We start from the raw sequence: 16,590 nt of genomic DNA, 5'->3' as shown, positions 1-16,590 counted from the left end.
CCTCCCTCCCTCTCCCCCTCTCTCTCCCTCTCTCTCTCTCTGCAGCTACAAGACAGTTCTCTCTTGCTATTCTAAAATATTCTCTAGACTAGATAGCTCCTCTCTTGCATATCATAAGCCCAGTCTTTAATCTTTCATAGCAACACAGTTATTTACACCAGGTTTCCTTTGGATTATCCTATAAACCGTCATCCCATAACCCTAGTCCCTAAATTCTTAGGAGACAGCAAGCACACATTTTCTTTTAACATCTCGAAAGAATTCAGAGATCTGCTTGCCTCTGTTAAGCACAGACTAGCATAAACTAGTTGAGTGGAACCCAATCCTGAAATTACCATTTCTACTACACTTAGACCTAAATTAGCTGCTCTGTCCCAGGCTGACCTTGAACTCAGGATCTGTCTGCCCTTGTAAGCACAAACCAAAAAATGTACTGGGTGGAATCTCCTGTGATCACCACTCCCTAAATCTCTCTTTCCCTGTCTTTTTTCTGACAAGCTGGCTCACAGCGCAGCTGCTTTTGTTCCTTTAGATTCATGAAGCCCCTCATATAATTTATATTGCATCCTTACTTTTTGAGAAATGATGTGTTTTTGAACCCAGCCTTAAGGGCTGTCCTAAAGGTCCCAGTGTTCACCATTTTGCTGACACTAGCCACACCTTTGCCTCCTGGACTCAAGCTGTCTCTGATTGCCATGGAGTCATTAACTTTAACAAGGAGGGCATTCCTGGCTGGAGGAGGGTAAAGTATGTACAGTATTATACAAATAAGCCTTACGTCCACAGTAGCCACCAACACTCGTGGAGGCCCATGCCCGCTGGCCACGTCCCAGGGGCAGGAACCATGTCATTCTGTCCCCACTAGGGCCATGCCAGACCCGGCATTGCATAAAGCAGGCATGGTGATGCACACCTGTCATCCCAACTCTTGAGAGGTAGAAGAGGGAAGAACAGAAGTTCAAGTCCATCCTCAGCTACAAACACAATACTTCCAGGTTACATCCAGGGCAGAAGAACAACACCAAGAGGACAGCTGAGACATATGGAGTATGACAGCCAGGACCAGGACACCCAAGCCCTAGTATGGAGTCATGCCCTCTTCCCTGGTCTAGACAAGAGCAGTCAGGGAGTCATGTGAGTAGGCAGAGCTGAGACCTAACCCAAGCCCAGGAGGCAGGGCTGTGTGGGCGGGAGTAAGGAAAGGCGGGGCCTATTTCCCAAGGCACTGGTACTATCCGAAGTCCACCACCTGTCATCTCATAGAAACAACTAGTAGAGCAAAGGGCTCATTCTTCAGGAATCTTAGACTTCCCTCTAGTTCTACTTTAACCTGACCTTTGACATCACCTGAGATTTGAGTAAGGACAAACTGGTAGGGGAGTGAGGATCCTAAGTTCAAGGTCAGCCCTGTCCCCTGTGCATTCTTGGAAGACATAAGTCCCCCCATGCAAGCTAGGAAGGCCAAGGCATACCGTCTCACAGGAGTACAGAATATCTTTGACCTGCTATGGCCCTCTATGGCCCCAGATAGTCCTTCACTTCATCCCTATCCAGTTAGGAAGCCCAACTTGAACCCCGAGACACTACCATGTGCCTTGCAAATGTCCTACAGCTGTAGATCAAGGAGATAATGTCTATCTCAAAGCCATGCGGGCACAAGCCTAGTGACAAAAGAAGTTGCAAACTTCCAAACAAACTTCCAAGCTCCTGTTTTTTTTTTTTTTTCCAAACCCCCAGTCTCAAGCTACAGCCCCTGGCAGCTGGGGGTGGGGGAGATAGTACGTTCCCTGTGGTCCTATCCTGTGGCAGCAGGTGACCCGATTTCTCTGCTAAATTACAGCACGATAACTGAGAAATATGAAAAAGAAACATAAAATAAATTTAATTTTTCCTTTCTAGAGAAGCAATAAAGAAATTTTCACTTGAAAGTACCTGAAAATATATTGTTTCATTTAGGCAGACCCACACACAGAAGGCAAGGAGGCAAGCGCATGACATGGAGCCCTTCTGTTTAGGTCACCTGGGCTGGCTCAGGGGAGGGAGAAATCACCACCAGTAGACTCTTTTGTTCCCTGTGCAGCCCATCCATCCAGCATGTGTCAAAGGAAAAGGAAATGGTACCTGCTTCCTCTATGACCCATGCACATCAGGAGATGGGCCAGACAAAGCATGGGATAGCCTTTGTGGGGACAAAGAGAACTGCCAAGTTTAATGAAGCTACAACAGCCAGGGTAAAGTGCTCAAGCTTTCCTATCAAGAGGTAACCTGGGCTGGGGCTAAAATGGCAGAGTGTTTATTTAACAAGCATGAAGCCCTAGGTTCCATTTCCAGTACTATAAAAACTGGGTATAGTGGTGAGTGTCTGTGGTCTCAGCACTTGGAAGGTAGAAGCAGGAGGGTCAGAAGTTCAAAGTCATCCTTGGCTATGTGTTGGCTTGCTTAAGCTACAAGATACTGTAAAAAAAAAGGGGGGGGGCTGGTGAGATGGCTCAGCAGGTAAGAGCACTGACTGCTCTTTCAAAGGTCCTGAGTTCGGATCCCAGCAACCACATGGTGGCTCACAACCACCCATAATGAGATCTTACACCCTCTTCTGGTGCATTTAAAGACAGCTACAGTGAATTACACTGGAGCAAGCAGGGCCAGAGCGAGCAGGCCACAGCCATCTGAACAGCTACAGTGTACTCATATACATAAAATAAATAAAATAAATCTTAAAAAAAAAAAAGCCAAGTAGTGATGGTACGCCCCTTTAATTCCAGAACTTGACGGGCAGATCTCTGTGAGTTTGACACCAGCCTGGTCTACAGAGTGTGTACCAGGACAGCCAGGGCTACACAGAGAGACCCTATCTGGGAAGGGTAGGGTCCTAATTCCTCCTACAGGGAAAAGAGAACAGTGGGGCCTGCCACTACTTTGATTATCTTGGGAAATGCAGAAAAACATTTCTGGCTTTCTCTAGTCTACAACCACTCCGTGCTGCCCAGCTGACAAGTGTAGTTAAAGTTGTCACTCTTTCCTAGATAACCTCTCTGCCACCTCTCAAGCCCCTGGAGAAAAAAGTGAAGAGTAGGTGTCCCCCCAACACATCTGGGACCCTCCAAGGCAGATTACACTCCGAACTGACTGGCAAGCAATTCTTCCAAGATTGGAGAGCTCAGTCCCGAGGGCGCTTTGGAAACAACGAAAAGCTCCTGGTAGGAACTGCAAAGCAGTTGAAGTTAATCTTTAAAAAAATACATATTTTGTGTATTATTATTTTATTTTATATGCATGGGTGTTTTGCCTGCACGTGTGTCTGTGCAATGTGTGCCTGGTGCCTGTGGAGGCCAGGAGAGGCGCAAATCACCAGGAACTGGACTTACAGACATTTGTGAGCTGACAGCCAGTGCGCTTAACCACTGAACCATATCTCTACACCCATCACCAGGTAGGTGGCTTTACCAACTGACCTAATATCTCACTTGCCATCAGAGCAATTTTGAACAAGACTACTTCCTAACCCTGCTTACTAAGCACTAGAGATCCCATTTTTATATCTATTATTATTATTATTATTATTATTATTATTATTTGTTACACATGTATGTGTCTATGTGTCTGTGTGAGAATATGTACATTTGAATGCAGGTGACCTCAGAGGCCAGAGATGTCTGATCCCCAGGAACTGGAGTTGGATGGTTTGTAAGCTGTTCAGTGTGGGTGCTGGGACCTAAGCTCACGTCCCCTGCAAAAGACACAACCACTCTCAACCACTGAGCATCTGTCCAGCCCTAGAGATCCTATTTTTACCTGGGGCAGAATAAAGCCCTGGTGGTTTCTTTTTTTTTTTTTTTTTTAAGATTTAATTTATTGGGCTGGTGAGATGGCTCAGCAGGGAAGAGCACCGACTGCTCTTCAGAAGGTCATGAGTTCAAATCCCACCAACCACATGGTGGCTCACAACACCATAAATAAATATCACAATAAATAAATCTAATAAATAAATAAATAAATAAAAATATTTAATTTATTTATTATATGTAAGTACACTGTAGCTGTCCAGAAGAGGGCATCTGATCCTGTTAAGGATGGTTGGGAGCCACCATGTGGTTACTGGGATTTGAACTCAGGACCTTCGGAAGAGCACTCAGTGCTCTTAACCACTGAGCCATCTCTCCAGCCTGCCCTTGTGGTTTCTTAACTAACAAATGGGCTCAGACTGTGATGCAGAGGAGGAGAGTTAGTCCTTTATCAGCTGACTCAGTCTTTGGGTTCACAGGCGCCATTTGAGGATCAAGTCAGCACGAAGGTCACATACATGCCCTTGTTTTCTGAAAGAGTGAAGTTTGTAAGCCCCAGAACAGTTGCATCCAACCTGAGACAAACACATTCTCGACTGAGTAAGAAAAATCAACCAGGTATGAGGGTGAGACCCAGTCATGCCCAGGCAAAGTATCCCAGTGACTCAGCTCCATCTTGGACCCATAATCTCTCTGCCTGCTTTCCCAGGTCAGCTCCAGAATTCGGCCTCACAAAGAGAACAGCTCGAGAAAAGGACTGCCTGAATGAATTCTGGGAAACCACAACAGAAGCCTATAATCCCAGCACTCTGCTGAGGCAGGACTGCTGTAAGTTCTAGACCGCAGCGTGGGTTGCAGTGTGAGACCCTGTCACACAGACAGAAATCCCAGGCACCATGGGACATAACTGTAATTACAGCACTTGAGGCAGAGGCAGGAGGATCCCTGGATTACTTAGGAGTTTGAAGAAAGCCTGGCGAGCTTTGAAGAGAGGGAGGGGGTCGGGGAGGGAGGGAGGGACAGAGGGAGGGAGGGTGGAAGGCAGGCAAGCAAACAAACACAAGTCTTTAAAATAACCACCTCGTCCTAGACTCAGCTTTCAGACCAATTGCTGCTACTTGTGCAATGTCTTGGGATGCTAGCAGAACAAGGATGAATTGTTTCTTTGGGAAGGAATACCGTTCCATGGTCCCAGAAGGGCAATCGTGTTCCAGAAGACCTGAGAAGAAAGGTCAGTCATTTTTGTAATCAGTGAGGCAAAGCACGCAGGCTTGGCAAGTCAGCCCTACCCATGGACTGTACTCTGTTGAAGCCACTGGAGTGGTTGTTCCTGTTCTGTTTCTCTTTTTAAACAGAGATTTAAAAACCCACACACCGTAACCCTTTTTACCACACATAGCTCTGTGGTTCATTGTTTAAATCAGTGTGGTAGTGGTTTATAATTCCAGTGTTTGGGAGGCTGAGGGAGGATTACTGTGATTCCAAGGCCAGCCTGGGCTACACAGTGAAACTGTCTCAAACAAAATAAAATAAAATTTAAAAAAAAAAAAAGGCCTAAACCTGAGTGTAGAGGAGAAGGCACAAGATGAAGTAGAGGACAAAGGAGTCTTAATTTTATGAGAAGGAAAAAACAATGGGGGTGAGGGGACTCCGGCGTGAAGGTGCTTGGCTGCACACATCTGGGGACCTAAGTTTGAGCCCTGTAACCCATGGTGGAGAGACCTGACTTCACAAAATTGTCCTCTGGTCTCCACATATATGCATGCCGTGTCCATACCTGCATTCTCTCTCTCTCTCTCTCTCTCTCTCTCTCTCTCTCTCTCTCTCTCTCTCTCTCTCTCTCTCTCACACACACACACACACACACACACACACACACACACACTCTCACAGGATAACAATAAAAAAATTATTTTAAATGTCTTCTAGGTACAAAAAGGTCCCCCAAACCCAAAAAAGATTCTGATCAAAATCTAACTACTAAGCGACTGTCTTGAAAATACGATCTCAGGTGTGGTTGTGAAGTCAAGGGTTAGGAAATGAACTTAGCCTCCTCACCCTTGGAACTGTGCAAGCCCCCCACCTACCCTCCTTTTATTTTCATTAAGACAGTGTCTCTATACATAGCCCTAGCTTTCCTGCAACTCACTGTGTAGACTAGACAGGCCTCAAACTCACAGAGATCCACCTGCTTCTGCCTTGCAAAAACTGGGATTAAAGGTGTGCACCACTATACCCAATATTTTGAAGTTTATGCAGACCACAGCACTGCTAATCTCAATTGAGAAAAGGCATGCCATACTGCCCTCTAGTGACCAGCCCTGGGAATGACAGCCAGCTGCAAGCAAGGCAGACAGTGGTCTCTTATTATTCTCCTAAGGCAGAGAAACGGTATACATCTTAATCAAGGTCAACAGGCACAGAGCCCACCCAGAATAGAATCCTTATTCTCTTGATACACTTTAATATCTGCTTGAAAACATAATAAACCCCTAAGAAATTGTGAGGCTCTTAAAACTGCAGTTAGAACGTGAACCCGTCCATCGAGAAGACCCTGTACAGAAGGGCGAGGAGTTGAATGTGCTCACTTCCACCTGTGTCCAAGGAAAGGGGCTGGATTGGCAGCCTGAAGATGCCTCCTGGAGTCCCTTGGAGGCGTTTTAACACCTTTTAAAACAATTTTTACAATCATACCTCTATTTCTTTGTTGTGTGTGGGTAGGTGGGGTGCAATGCCATGTTGCTTATAAGGAGGTCCGAGGACAACTTGCAGGAGTCGGTTCTTTCCCTCCACCATGTGGAACTGGGGGATTGAACTCTGGTCATCTGACTTAGCAGCAAGTACCTTTTTCACTGCACCATCTTCCTGGTCTTAGAGGTTTTTTTCATTTTTAGGGGCAGAGGGTAATTTTACACTTAAAGGTATTTGTAGAGACAGCATATAATGTGTTCTTTCCTCTAAGCTTAACATCTTTTTTCTTTTTTTCTTTTTTCTTTTTTTTTTTGGTTTTTCGAGACAGGGTTTCTCTGTATAGCCCTGGCTGTCCTGGAACTCACTCTGTAGACCAGGCTGGCTTCGAACTCAGAAATCCGCCTGCCTCTTCCTCCCAAGTGCTGGGATTAAAGGCATGCACCACCACCACCCGGCTAAGCTTAACATCTTAAGTAACTAAAGGACATCAGAAAACTAAGAGCTGGAGCACTGGCAATTTGTATGAACTAAAAACTAGATTTGCCATTATATTTTCCATTAATCTGTTTTGGCTGTTTTTTGGTTTTTGTGTTTTTAAAGACAGGGTTTCATGTAGCTCTAGGCTGATCTCGAAGTCTAAGAAAATCTTGAACTTTGAGCATCCTGCCTATGCCTCCCAAGTAATGAGCGATTAGCCACATCTGGCTTATATGATGAACATAGGCTACTCTAGCAACTGAGGTACATCCCTAGCCCCTCAGCTTCTCAGAGGACAAGATGAGCAAGAGTGGTTTAGAAGCTGGCCGGTGGTGGCTCACATCTTCAATCCCAGCACTTGGGAGGCAGAGGCAGGTGGATTTCTGAGTTCGAGGCCAGCCTGGTCTACAGTGTGAGTTCCAGGACAGCCAGGGCCACACAGAGAAACCCTGTCTTGAAAAAAAAAAAAACAAACAAACACAAACAAACAAACAGTGGTTTAGAGAACAAACCAGCAGCTCTGGTCCAGTGGTGATAGTCTAACTTGTAGATTTTTTTCATATCATAAATGCTGATTATATACATAATTATGTTCTTTCTCTTTCCTCCTCCTTCTCCTCCTTGACCCTCCTAAATAACACGGTACCAGGCTGCTGGCTGTGGGATTTACAGGTATAATCTTCTTACAGAAGTGAAGGAAGTCCAAGGATAACACCGCTGCTGTGAGAAGCCTGTGCTAACTTCCCCCAGGGGCCAGGGTGGGGAGAGGCCCTCATTTATTCCCTGGGGATAAGAGCACTGACTTTGTTTTTTGAGACAGTAGCCTAAATTGGCCTTGAAACCCCCCATCTTCCTGCCTCTGTCTCCCAAATTCTGGAGTTACAAACATGTCACCATGGCCTGGCTTCTGTCTTCATTGTTCTTTTTTAAATTACCTTTACTTTTAATTTTGTGTTTGCAAACATGTACACATGTGAGTGTATGAAGGCTCCTTCCACCATGTGGATCCCAGGGAACAAACTCAGGTTGTCAGGCCATTTCACTGGCCCTGACTTTTTTTTTTAAAAAAAAGATTCTGTCATAGAATTCATATCTTTACCAACTTTCTTAGCAATAATACCTGCAGGCTAGAGAGACAGCTTAGCAGTTAAGAGCACTGATTGCTCTTCCAGAGGTCTTGAGTTCAATTCTAAGAAATCACATGGTGGCTCACAACCATCTGTAATGGGTTCTAGTCCCCTCTTCTGGTGTGTCTGAAAACAGCTATAGTGTACTCACATGCATAAAATAAATAAGTAAATCTTAGAAAGAGTAGTACCTGTATTACTTTACTTCTTGACTCCTGCTATCCAAACTACATAGAGATATTCATCATGTAGCTAGTTCATACAGGTTGCTCTGAAGGACACAGTCAGGAAACTACTCTCAGGTACATGTTTGCTTGTTTTTAAGACAGGGTCTCCCATGGTCCAAGCTGGCCCATGATCCTGGTCTTTCTCCATCTACCTCACAAGTACTAGGATGATAGTCATGGGGTCTTTGTAACAAATTGATGCCCCTTCCATGAAAATAACCTACTTCAGAGGTTGTAGCAGCTTATAACAATAACTCATAGAAAGATATTTGCAAATCTTGTATCTGGTTAAGGGACCAGTTACCAAAATATGAAATCTACTTTGTTTCTTTAGTTTGTGGTAATGAATCTGAGACGTGCACATGGTAAAAGCCTAGGCAAACACTCTACCACTGAGCAATACTCCAACCATCCAGAAATAATTCACTACAGGAAAGTGTGTACAAGCCGAGTATGGTGGCACATGCCTTTAATTCCAGCACTCAGTAGGCAGAGACAGGTGTACTTCTGTGAGTTTGAGGCCAGTATGGTCTACATAGTAACTTTCTGGACAACCAGAGCTATATAGTGAGACCCTGTCTACAAAAAAAGAAAAAAAAGAAAGAAAAAAATGTGCATATACATATATTTATACACATATGATGTACATGTGTGTATACATATCTAGGGTCCTTACAGATATATGAAAAATGGGTGAAGTCCCTCAATAAACACAAAGATATATAAAGATGCTCAACATCATCACCCATTATGGAAACCAGTTATCACACACTTACAACCTTCCATCCACCAGGACAGCTGTAGTAAAAACAAGAAGTACAGACAAGGTTGCAGGGAAGCCAAAACTCTCATACATACACTCTTGGCAAGAGACCTGGCACTTACTTAACAAGTCAAAACATAGAGTTCCATATGACTCCATGACCCCACTCCTAAGTCTGTGTATGGATATGGTTACACACACACACACACACACACACACACACCACTAGAGAAAATAAAAGCATCCAGCCAAAACCTTGTATACCAATTATTCATAGCAGCAGTATTCATAACAATCAAGAGTGGAAACATTTGTGTCCACCAAATCATGAATGAAATGTGTATAATGAACATATACATGGAACTATTCAGTCAAAAAGAGATGGGGATAGAGCTCAGATACATGTGACATCAAAGAAGGCAGACACAAAAGGCCAGATTAGATGACAGTTGCACTCACCTCACATCAGTCTCAAGGCAGCAAATCTTTCTTGGGAGAAAGTGGGCCAGGGGTTGCCCAGGGCAGAGACAGTGGGGGAAATGACCAGGAACAAACACAAGTTTCTGGTATCCACAATATTTCAAAGTCGTTATGCTGACAGCTGCACAGGATGTATCATCTCCATAATGTATCAAAAGCCACTGATTCTATGCTGAAAGGACTGTAAATGAACTCAACTCAATAAAGTTATGGATTTGTTGTTCTGCTTTTAAGAAAACATAGAGGTTTTTCCCTTTAAATACCCCTCACTTCTTGTGTTTGGGGTCGAACTCCTCTGGCCAGCATGGTCACGAGATCGACCCCGGTACCGGCCTATCCCAAATAAACCTCATGTGATTGCAGCAAAAAAAAAAAAAAAAAAAAAAAAAAAAAAAAAAAAAAAAAAAAAAAAAAAAAAAAAAAGAAAAGAAAAAAGAAAAAAAAAAGAAAAGAAAACATAAAACATCTATTATCGTAGCTTTTATGAGTCACAGAGCTGGAGCTAGTGGGACTCTTGGAGGTTTGGGTCAAGTTACAGATGAGAGCTGTAGACGCCTAACTGGCTTCTGCTCACTGCTGCCCTGGGGAAAGCCTCAGTCTTCTCCACATGACCCCCTGAGGGCTGGAGTGTTCAACAGGGAGATCTTTCTTCACACCAAGCCATCCAAGAAAGGGCAGAGTGTATCCATGTCTTTCATGACCATTCAGAAGTCACATAGTCACATATTATCCATGACACAAGCCAGTCCTATTCACTCTGGCAGGAGACTACAAAAGAGCTTGAGTGTCAGAGAGCAGGGACCCAGACAGCCACCATGGAAGCTGCCTACCACGCTTGATGCTAATGAAGACAATGATCCTAACAGCTGAGGACAGTCACTATACGCCAGGCAGTTTTAAACTCACAGTAAACATGAGGTGGGCACTCGTGCTGTTCACAGCAGCAGCTAAGGCTCAGAGAGGTTAAACAGCTCACAGGTCACGTTAACAAATGATGGAGCTGAGGGTCAGTTTCTAGCAGCACGCGCCAGTGCCCCCTCTCAACGACCACACAGTACTACTTCCCAACCTTACTTCCCGGATGTCCTCCCCATCTGCATCCCTCAGCAGAGGCCAGCTGAGATGGAGTTCTCCTCCTCCATGGGAGCTGTTTTTGCCACGCTAATGGCTGCAGAATAGAAAATGTTTTTGTTTACACTTAGTCAACTGGGAGTGAGGCAATGTGCTTACTAGCTATCTAGGTTTGATTTTCTCTATTTTTCTATTTTCACACTTGTCTTTTCCTTCCTGATTTGTAGAGTTCTGTCACGCAGTCAATCCTTTATGTCTGCAATCCCTCACTGTTATACATTGCCAGTGTCTTCTCCGTGTCTGTAGTCATCCTTAACTCTGACATGGCCTGCTCTGCTGCACAGGGAGCCCTGCATTATGCAGCAGACAGAGCAATCAGTTTGTGGTTTGCTATGTGAGCTGTCTTCACACTGTGGTACAACTATCATGCTCCAACCAGATTTTATTACTTGTTTGGGGGTCAAAAACCCAGGGTCCCACCTAAGCCATACTCCAGCTTCACTGGGCAGTTCACCCGGGTCCTTAATTGCTTCAGGACTGCTGATGTGGTATGAGAAAGGGATCCCACTTCATTTTTGTCAATATACCCTAGTTTTCTGAGCCTCAGCAGCCACATTTCCCACTAACATGTAACACTACCTTATCACACATATGGTCCAATATTCCTGAACCTGGTTTAACACCAAATTCTGATTTTCACAGAATGCTTTCACTCAGGCTAGAGAGATGGTTCAGCGGGTAAGAGCACTGACTGCTCTTCCACAGGTCCCAAGTTCAATTCCTAGCAACCACATGGTGGCTCACAACCATCTGCAATGTGATCTGACACCGTCTTCTGGTGTGTCTGAAGACAGTCAGAGTGTACTCATATACATAAAATAAACAAATAAATCTTAAAGAATGCTTTCACTCACACAGTTAAAGTAGTGAAAACTCCAATCACTCACTACTCCCAAGACTCCCAGAAGTTTGATATTAGCTGGAATTCTTTCCCAAGCAGAATACCCAGTTAGGAAATAACTATAAAAAAATAAATATGTGTTTATTTTTAACAAAGAGGAAAGCACTGGCAAAGAACAAATCCTGGGATGAAGAAGCCACCGTGTCCTACCAAAGCCAGCCACAGACAACCAGGGCACAGCCAAGATTAGGTGCCTAGTCCAAAGGTCATACTCTCAGCAACTTGCTGGTCTGTGTCTCCATTAGAGCTGGATATGAGGTGGTGCTACCGGCACTACAGCAGGACTCCGCCTCAAGGAGGTCACAGGGCCTCAGGAAGGTCACAGGGCCTCAGGGAGTTCACATGTCCTCAACACTCCACTTGTAGGCAAGCTCCTCCACAGCTCTCTTGCTGGCGAGCCTGGCAAAGCGCTTCTGTTCAAAGCCATTGGACCTGCAATCAAAAGAAAAATTCTAGTCAGCCAAAACTCTCAATGTTTATTTTAAAAGTGGAAAGGAGCCTGGCAGTGGTGGCATGTATCTGTGATTCCAGCACTCAGGAGGCAGAAGCAAGCAGATCTGAGTTTGAGGCCAGTCTGGACTACAGAGTTCCAGAACTGCCAGAGCTACATAGAAGAAATCCTTTCTCAAACAAACAAACAAACAAACAAAAAGAAAGGAAAGCTACTTATAGGACAGTATTTAAACCATATGCTAAAAAAAACAAAGCAACAAAATACACAAATTAACCCTCTTCTCAGCCCCGGTTCAGACTTATTAGACAACTGTCAGACTCTTAGACAACTATTTCAAACCTTCAGTATTCTCTACAAAGACTCAACACAGCTCGGTATTAAGTCCAGATATTCCAAAGGCCGAGGAAGGAAGATCACAAATCCAAGGCCTGCATGGGCTATGGAGTTAGTTCATGGCTAGCCTGGACAATTGCATGAAGACTTGCCTCAAAAAAATGAAAAAAATGAAGGCGGGGGATGTAACTCAGTGGTAGAGGCAGAACCCCTATCAGGCTATGAGTTCAATACATGGTACAAAAACAAAGCACAACTCATTCATGGCTGATATCCACAATTTAACGATTGGTTACATATGTACTGAGTTCTCACTGGACATTAGGTGCTATGAAAGAATCAGGGCAGGAGAATGAAGGACACAATACCTGTCCTGACAAACTCAGACAAGCAACACATTTAAACGATAACTAAAAAGCAAAAGCCAGGGCTGAAAAAATGGCTCAGGTGGATAGGCTCACAATCATCCTTAACTCTAGCTCCAGGGGATCCAAGACCTTCTCTGTGTGTCAGACACTGACACACAGGCATACACACAAAACTGGGACTGAAGAGATGGCTCAACAGTTAAGAACACAGGGGCTCCACTGGAGAACCCATGTGTCAGCTCACTACCATATGTAACTCTATCCCAGGGAACCCAAAGCCGCTTTTGTCCCAAGGGTGGTGCAGACACAAAGCTAAATACCCATACAAACAAACAAACAAAATTTAAAAGTTCCATTAAAAAAAAAAGACAAAAGGAAAAACAGAAATATGTGTGGGATATCAAAGAAACAGAAGTGGAGGTGGGGAGTGGGGGTTGGGAAATATCACATGGTAAGGTAAAAGGATCATCAAGGACTAAGCACAGGCCTTCCTTTGTGGGAGTGGCCCCAAGCTATGCCTGAAAGCAACAAACACACAGGCACAGAAACAAGAGCCCTGGGTGACTGGTGACAGAAACAAGAGCAAGGGGTGACAGGTCAGGGGGTTTCACTGGTGTGGGCAGAGCCTACAGTGTGACAAAGGGTGTGGCCACAAGTCAACACTGGAAAGACAGGTAGAGGCCAAATCCCAGTGAGTTTAGGACATCGTAAAAACAAACAAATACAGATTTCATCTAGGAAAGATGGACTTAAAAACTGCATTTCAGAGATGTACAGTTAGAAAGCTAGCACAGCAGCCTGCACAACAGATGAAGGCAATGATCAGATGATCAGGTGATCAGGTGATCAGGTAGGGATGGCAACAGGGGCCATCGAGAGGAAAGAGCAGCAGGACTGGGTAACTGACAAGCCACAGCCAGGGTCAGTAATCTGAGAGACCAGATGAGTGAAGATGCCACCCGCAGGTGGGTATGCTCTCCATGTGTCAACTGTGCTTGAGGCACCTCAAGTGCACAAGGGCAGAGGACCAACTACAGAGCTAGAACCACATATAGACAGTGGCTGGCCCAGCAGTGGTGGCACATGCCTCTAATCCCAGCACTTGGGAGGCAGAAGCAGGTGGATTTCTGAGTTCGAGGCCAGCCTGATCTACAGAGTGAGTTCCAGGACAGCCAGGGCTATACAGAGAAACCTTGTCTCGAAAAACAAAGACAAAACCAAAAAAACAAAGACAGTGGCTGAAGGCCTGACTCGGAAAGAGGTAAGGAAGGGGCAGGAATGTGAGCAGGGAGGGGTACCAGGAGGAGGGCTGAAGACCACTGAAGGTTAACAGAGAAAGGGCACTCACATGGGCCAAGACAGGAAGGGCAAAGAACAGGAACAGCTTGTTATGGAAGTCAATTCTGGGTGAGGTTCAAGTACATGGTGAGCAGACCACAAACTTCAAATTCCTTCCTCCTATCCCCACCTTCTTCTCTCTCTCTGAATTGCCACCCCTTCCTTTTTTATTACTTTATTATTTTATTTATTTTCCTTTGAGACAAAACATTGTTCGTGCGTGCGTGCGTGCGTGCGTGCGTGCGTGCGTGCGTGTGTGTGTGTGTGTGTGTGTGTGTGTATGAGAAATGTGTGTATTTGGGGCTCCAAATATAGCCAAAGAAATGAACAGCACAGCAGGCACTCTGGCTCTGGTGGTAGGCACCACTATAATAAGATCCGCCTGTGGCTATGGGGCAAGTGAGAGTTCAGGAAACCCTCCTGCAGAAGATTCTGCAGGGTGACCAGCAAGCACAGTTAACCTCAGGAAGAACTAGAGTCAGATTCCAGAAGCAGCCTCAAGGACAGAAGAAGACAATGCCTCAGGCTGACATAAGTGAAAAGTGGATTCTGACACTCAAACAGCAATTATAAAACCTGGACAAAATAAATAGTAGTTTAAGGCATGGGTGAGGGCTAAAGCAGGAAAAAATCCAATAAGAATGGGTTAGCCAGAGGGTACATTCTCAGTCCACACAGCTCAAGTAGGCCACAGGCAGAACCACAGACTGACTGGCTTGAGGTGTTAGTGGCAGTGGGAAGAGCAGCTACAAAATTAAGGAGAAGTCTGAGAGAGAGACACTCCAAAGCAGATAAACCCTGGTTATCTACAGCAAAGGTCACACCAAGCTTTGGTGACTCACTATTCATGTGCAGAGGACCAACACCAGCCCTGTCAGAATGCAGGAGCCAGAGACAAGATCCAAGCTGAGATGTTAGCGCTCCCACTCCAGACAAAAATCTACAGAGAAATGCAGCAGGATCCAAATCTCTACTATGTATCACTCATAAATAAAATACCTAACAAATAAACCAACTCAAAAAAGTTAACCAGTTACGATATCACACACATACAGTTAGGAGGCTATGATAGGAGAGTCTGAGTTCAAGATCAGTTTGGGATACATAGCCAGCTCTAAACCAGATTGGCCTGTAGAGTGTGACCCTGTCCCAAAAAGAGAGGGGAGACAGAGGACAGGTTATTAACAAAAAACAATTCTGTGGTGAACCGAGGGTTGCAGTCAGCAGACAAAACTTCAAAACACCATTAATAAATATTTTCCAAAAAGAGAAAACAGTCTCTAAATGGGTGAGCAGATGGGAAATCTCAGCGGAGACAAGCAAGCCATCAAATGGGAATTCTGGACTCAAAGCAGCTGAAACATAATAGCAACTGACAGAAAACAACTAAGATATCAGGACAGTTCTGGAAACTCTCAAGCCACCTTAGCCTAAGGGATTTTTAAAAAGCACCATCATCCCAAGTAATTGCTCAATGTCTATTAAGGGTATCAGTCACTAGGGAGAGTCAAAAGAATGTGAAAATATTCAACATGTATTTCAGAGAACTTTCTCAACCTATCACTCAAGTGATTTTCTGATGGTGTATAGTAAAAACATCACCATTTGGAAGGTGTGTAAAACTCTGCAAACCTACATGTTACAAATGACTAATATATGATTCATAGTGTGCACTGGTAAAAGATGTAAAGTATAATAAAGACCATGCCTGGAAAGATGGCTTAGGAACTGCTCTTCCAGAGGACCTGAGTTCAATTCCTAGCACCTAACTGTAATTCCAGTCTTAAGAGATCTGACAACCCCTTCTGGCGGCCAAGATTACTTCCTGCACAGACTTACATGTAGGCAAAACACCCAGACACAAAAAATAAAGAGAAAAAAAAGACCAAGAATTATGCAGGTGTGGCGGCACATGCCTTTAATCCCAGAAATTGTAGGGTAGATACGAGTCCAAAACCAGCCTGTCTATAGAGTTCCAGGTGAGGCAGGACTACGCAGAAAGATCCTGTCTCAAAGGAAAAAAAAGAACAAAGATTACAAATTTTAATGCAAAACTATTAATAGTTCTCTCTGTTGCTTTAGACCCACACAACAGCTTTGAAGGAGACAGTTTTTCTGTGTGCCACACCATCCTTTGCTGCTAGTGACATGGCAGGCGGAGTTCTCCTGCATTTCAACTAAACACTTCACAATAGACAAATTCAGAACCCAGATATCTACTATTAGTCTAGTCATTAATGATATTTGCAAAAAGCTAAATCAATTTTTTTGTTTGTTTGTTTTTTTGAGACAGGGTTTCTCTGTGTAGCTCTAGCTATCCTGGAACTCACTCTGTAGACCAGGCTGGCTTCAAACTCAGAAACCCGCCTGCCTCTGCCTCCCAAGAGCTGGGATCAAAGGCGTGTGCCACCACTGCCTGGCTATTTTTTTTTTGTTGTTGTTTTTAAAAGATTTATTTATTATATGTAAGTACACTGTAGCTGTCTTCAGACACATCAGAAGAGGGCATCAGATCTCA

The 16,590-nt window shown here is 44.4% G+C and overlaps 2 protein-coding genes across 10 annotated transcripts in view; one reads left to right on the top strand and one right to left on the bottom strand.

Annotated features, from left to right (window-relative positions):
- Positions 1 to 7,855, top strand: part of LOC116073550 — a 16,994-nt gene extending 9,139 nt beyond the window's left edge. For 8 of the 9 annotated variants that reach the window (XM_031345584.1, XM_031345586.1, XM_031345585.1 and 5 more), the window contains 7 exons: positions 996 to 1,134; positions 2,081 to 2,231; positions 3,024 to 3,197; positions 4,262 to 4,400; positions 4,492 to 4,610; positions 4,873 to 5,013; positions 7,600 to 7,855. In XM_031345584.1, coding sequence (XP_031201444.1) covers positions 996 to 1,134; positions 2,081 to 2,231; positions 3,024 to 3,197; positions 4,262 to 4,400; positions 4,492 to 4,547 — 659 coding nt within the window. In that variant the 3' untranslated portion in view covers positions 4,548 to 4,610; positions 4,873 to 5,013; positions 7,600 to 7,855. Of the gene's footprint in view, positions 1 to 995; positions 1,135 to 2,080; positions 2,261 to 3,023; positions 3,198 to 4,261; positions 4,401 to 4,491; positions 4,611 to 4,872; positions 5,014 to 7,599 lie in introns of those variants that run through there. The other variant, XM_031345592.1, reaches the window with a different exon arrangement.
- Positions 7,856 to 11,633: 3,778 nt separating this feature from the next.
- Bud13 (BUD13 homolog) overlaps positions 11,634 to 16,590 on the bottom strand; it is a 16,326-nt gene continuing 11,369 nt past the window's right edge. Inside the window, exon 10 of the mRNA XM_031344018.1 lies at positions 11,634 to 12,011. Within this exon, the coding sequence (XP_031199878.1) occupies positions 11,918 to 12,011 (94 nt within the window). The 3' untranslated portion in view covers positions 11,634 to 11,917. The remainder of the gene's footprint in view (positions 12,012 to 16,590) is intronic.

The sequence above is a fragment of the Mastomys coucha genome, unplaced genomic scaffold (assembly GCF_008632895.1).
Source record: "Mastomys coucha isolate ucsf_1 unplaced genomic scaffold, UCSF_Mcou_1 pScaffold23, whole genome shotgun sequence".
Lineage (NCBI taxonomy): Eukaryota > Metazoa > Chordata > Mammalia > Rodentia > Muridae > Mastomys > Mastomys coucha.
The sequence above is the reverse complement of the archived record's forward strand: the minus strand, read 5'-3'. Positions and strand labels throughout refer to the sequence as shown.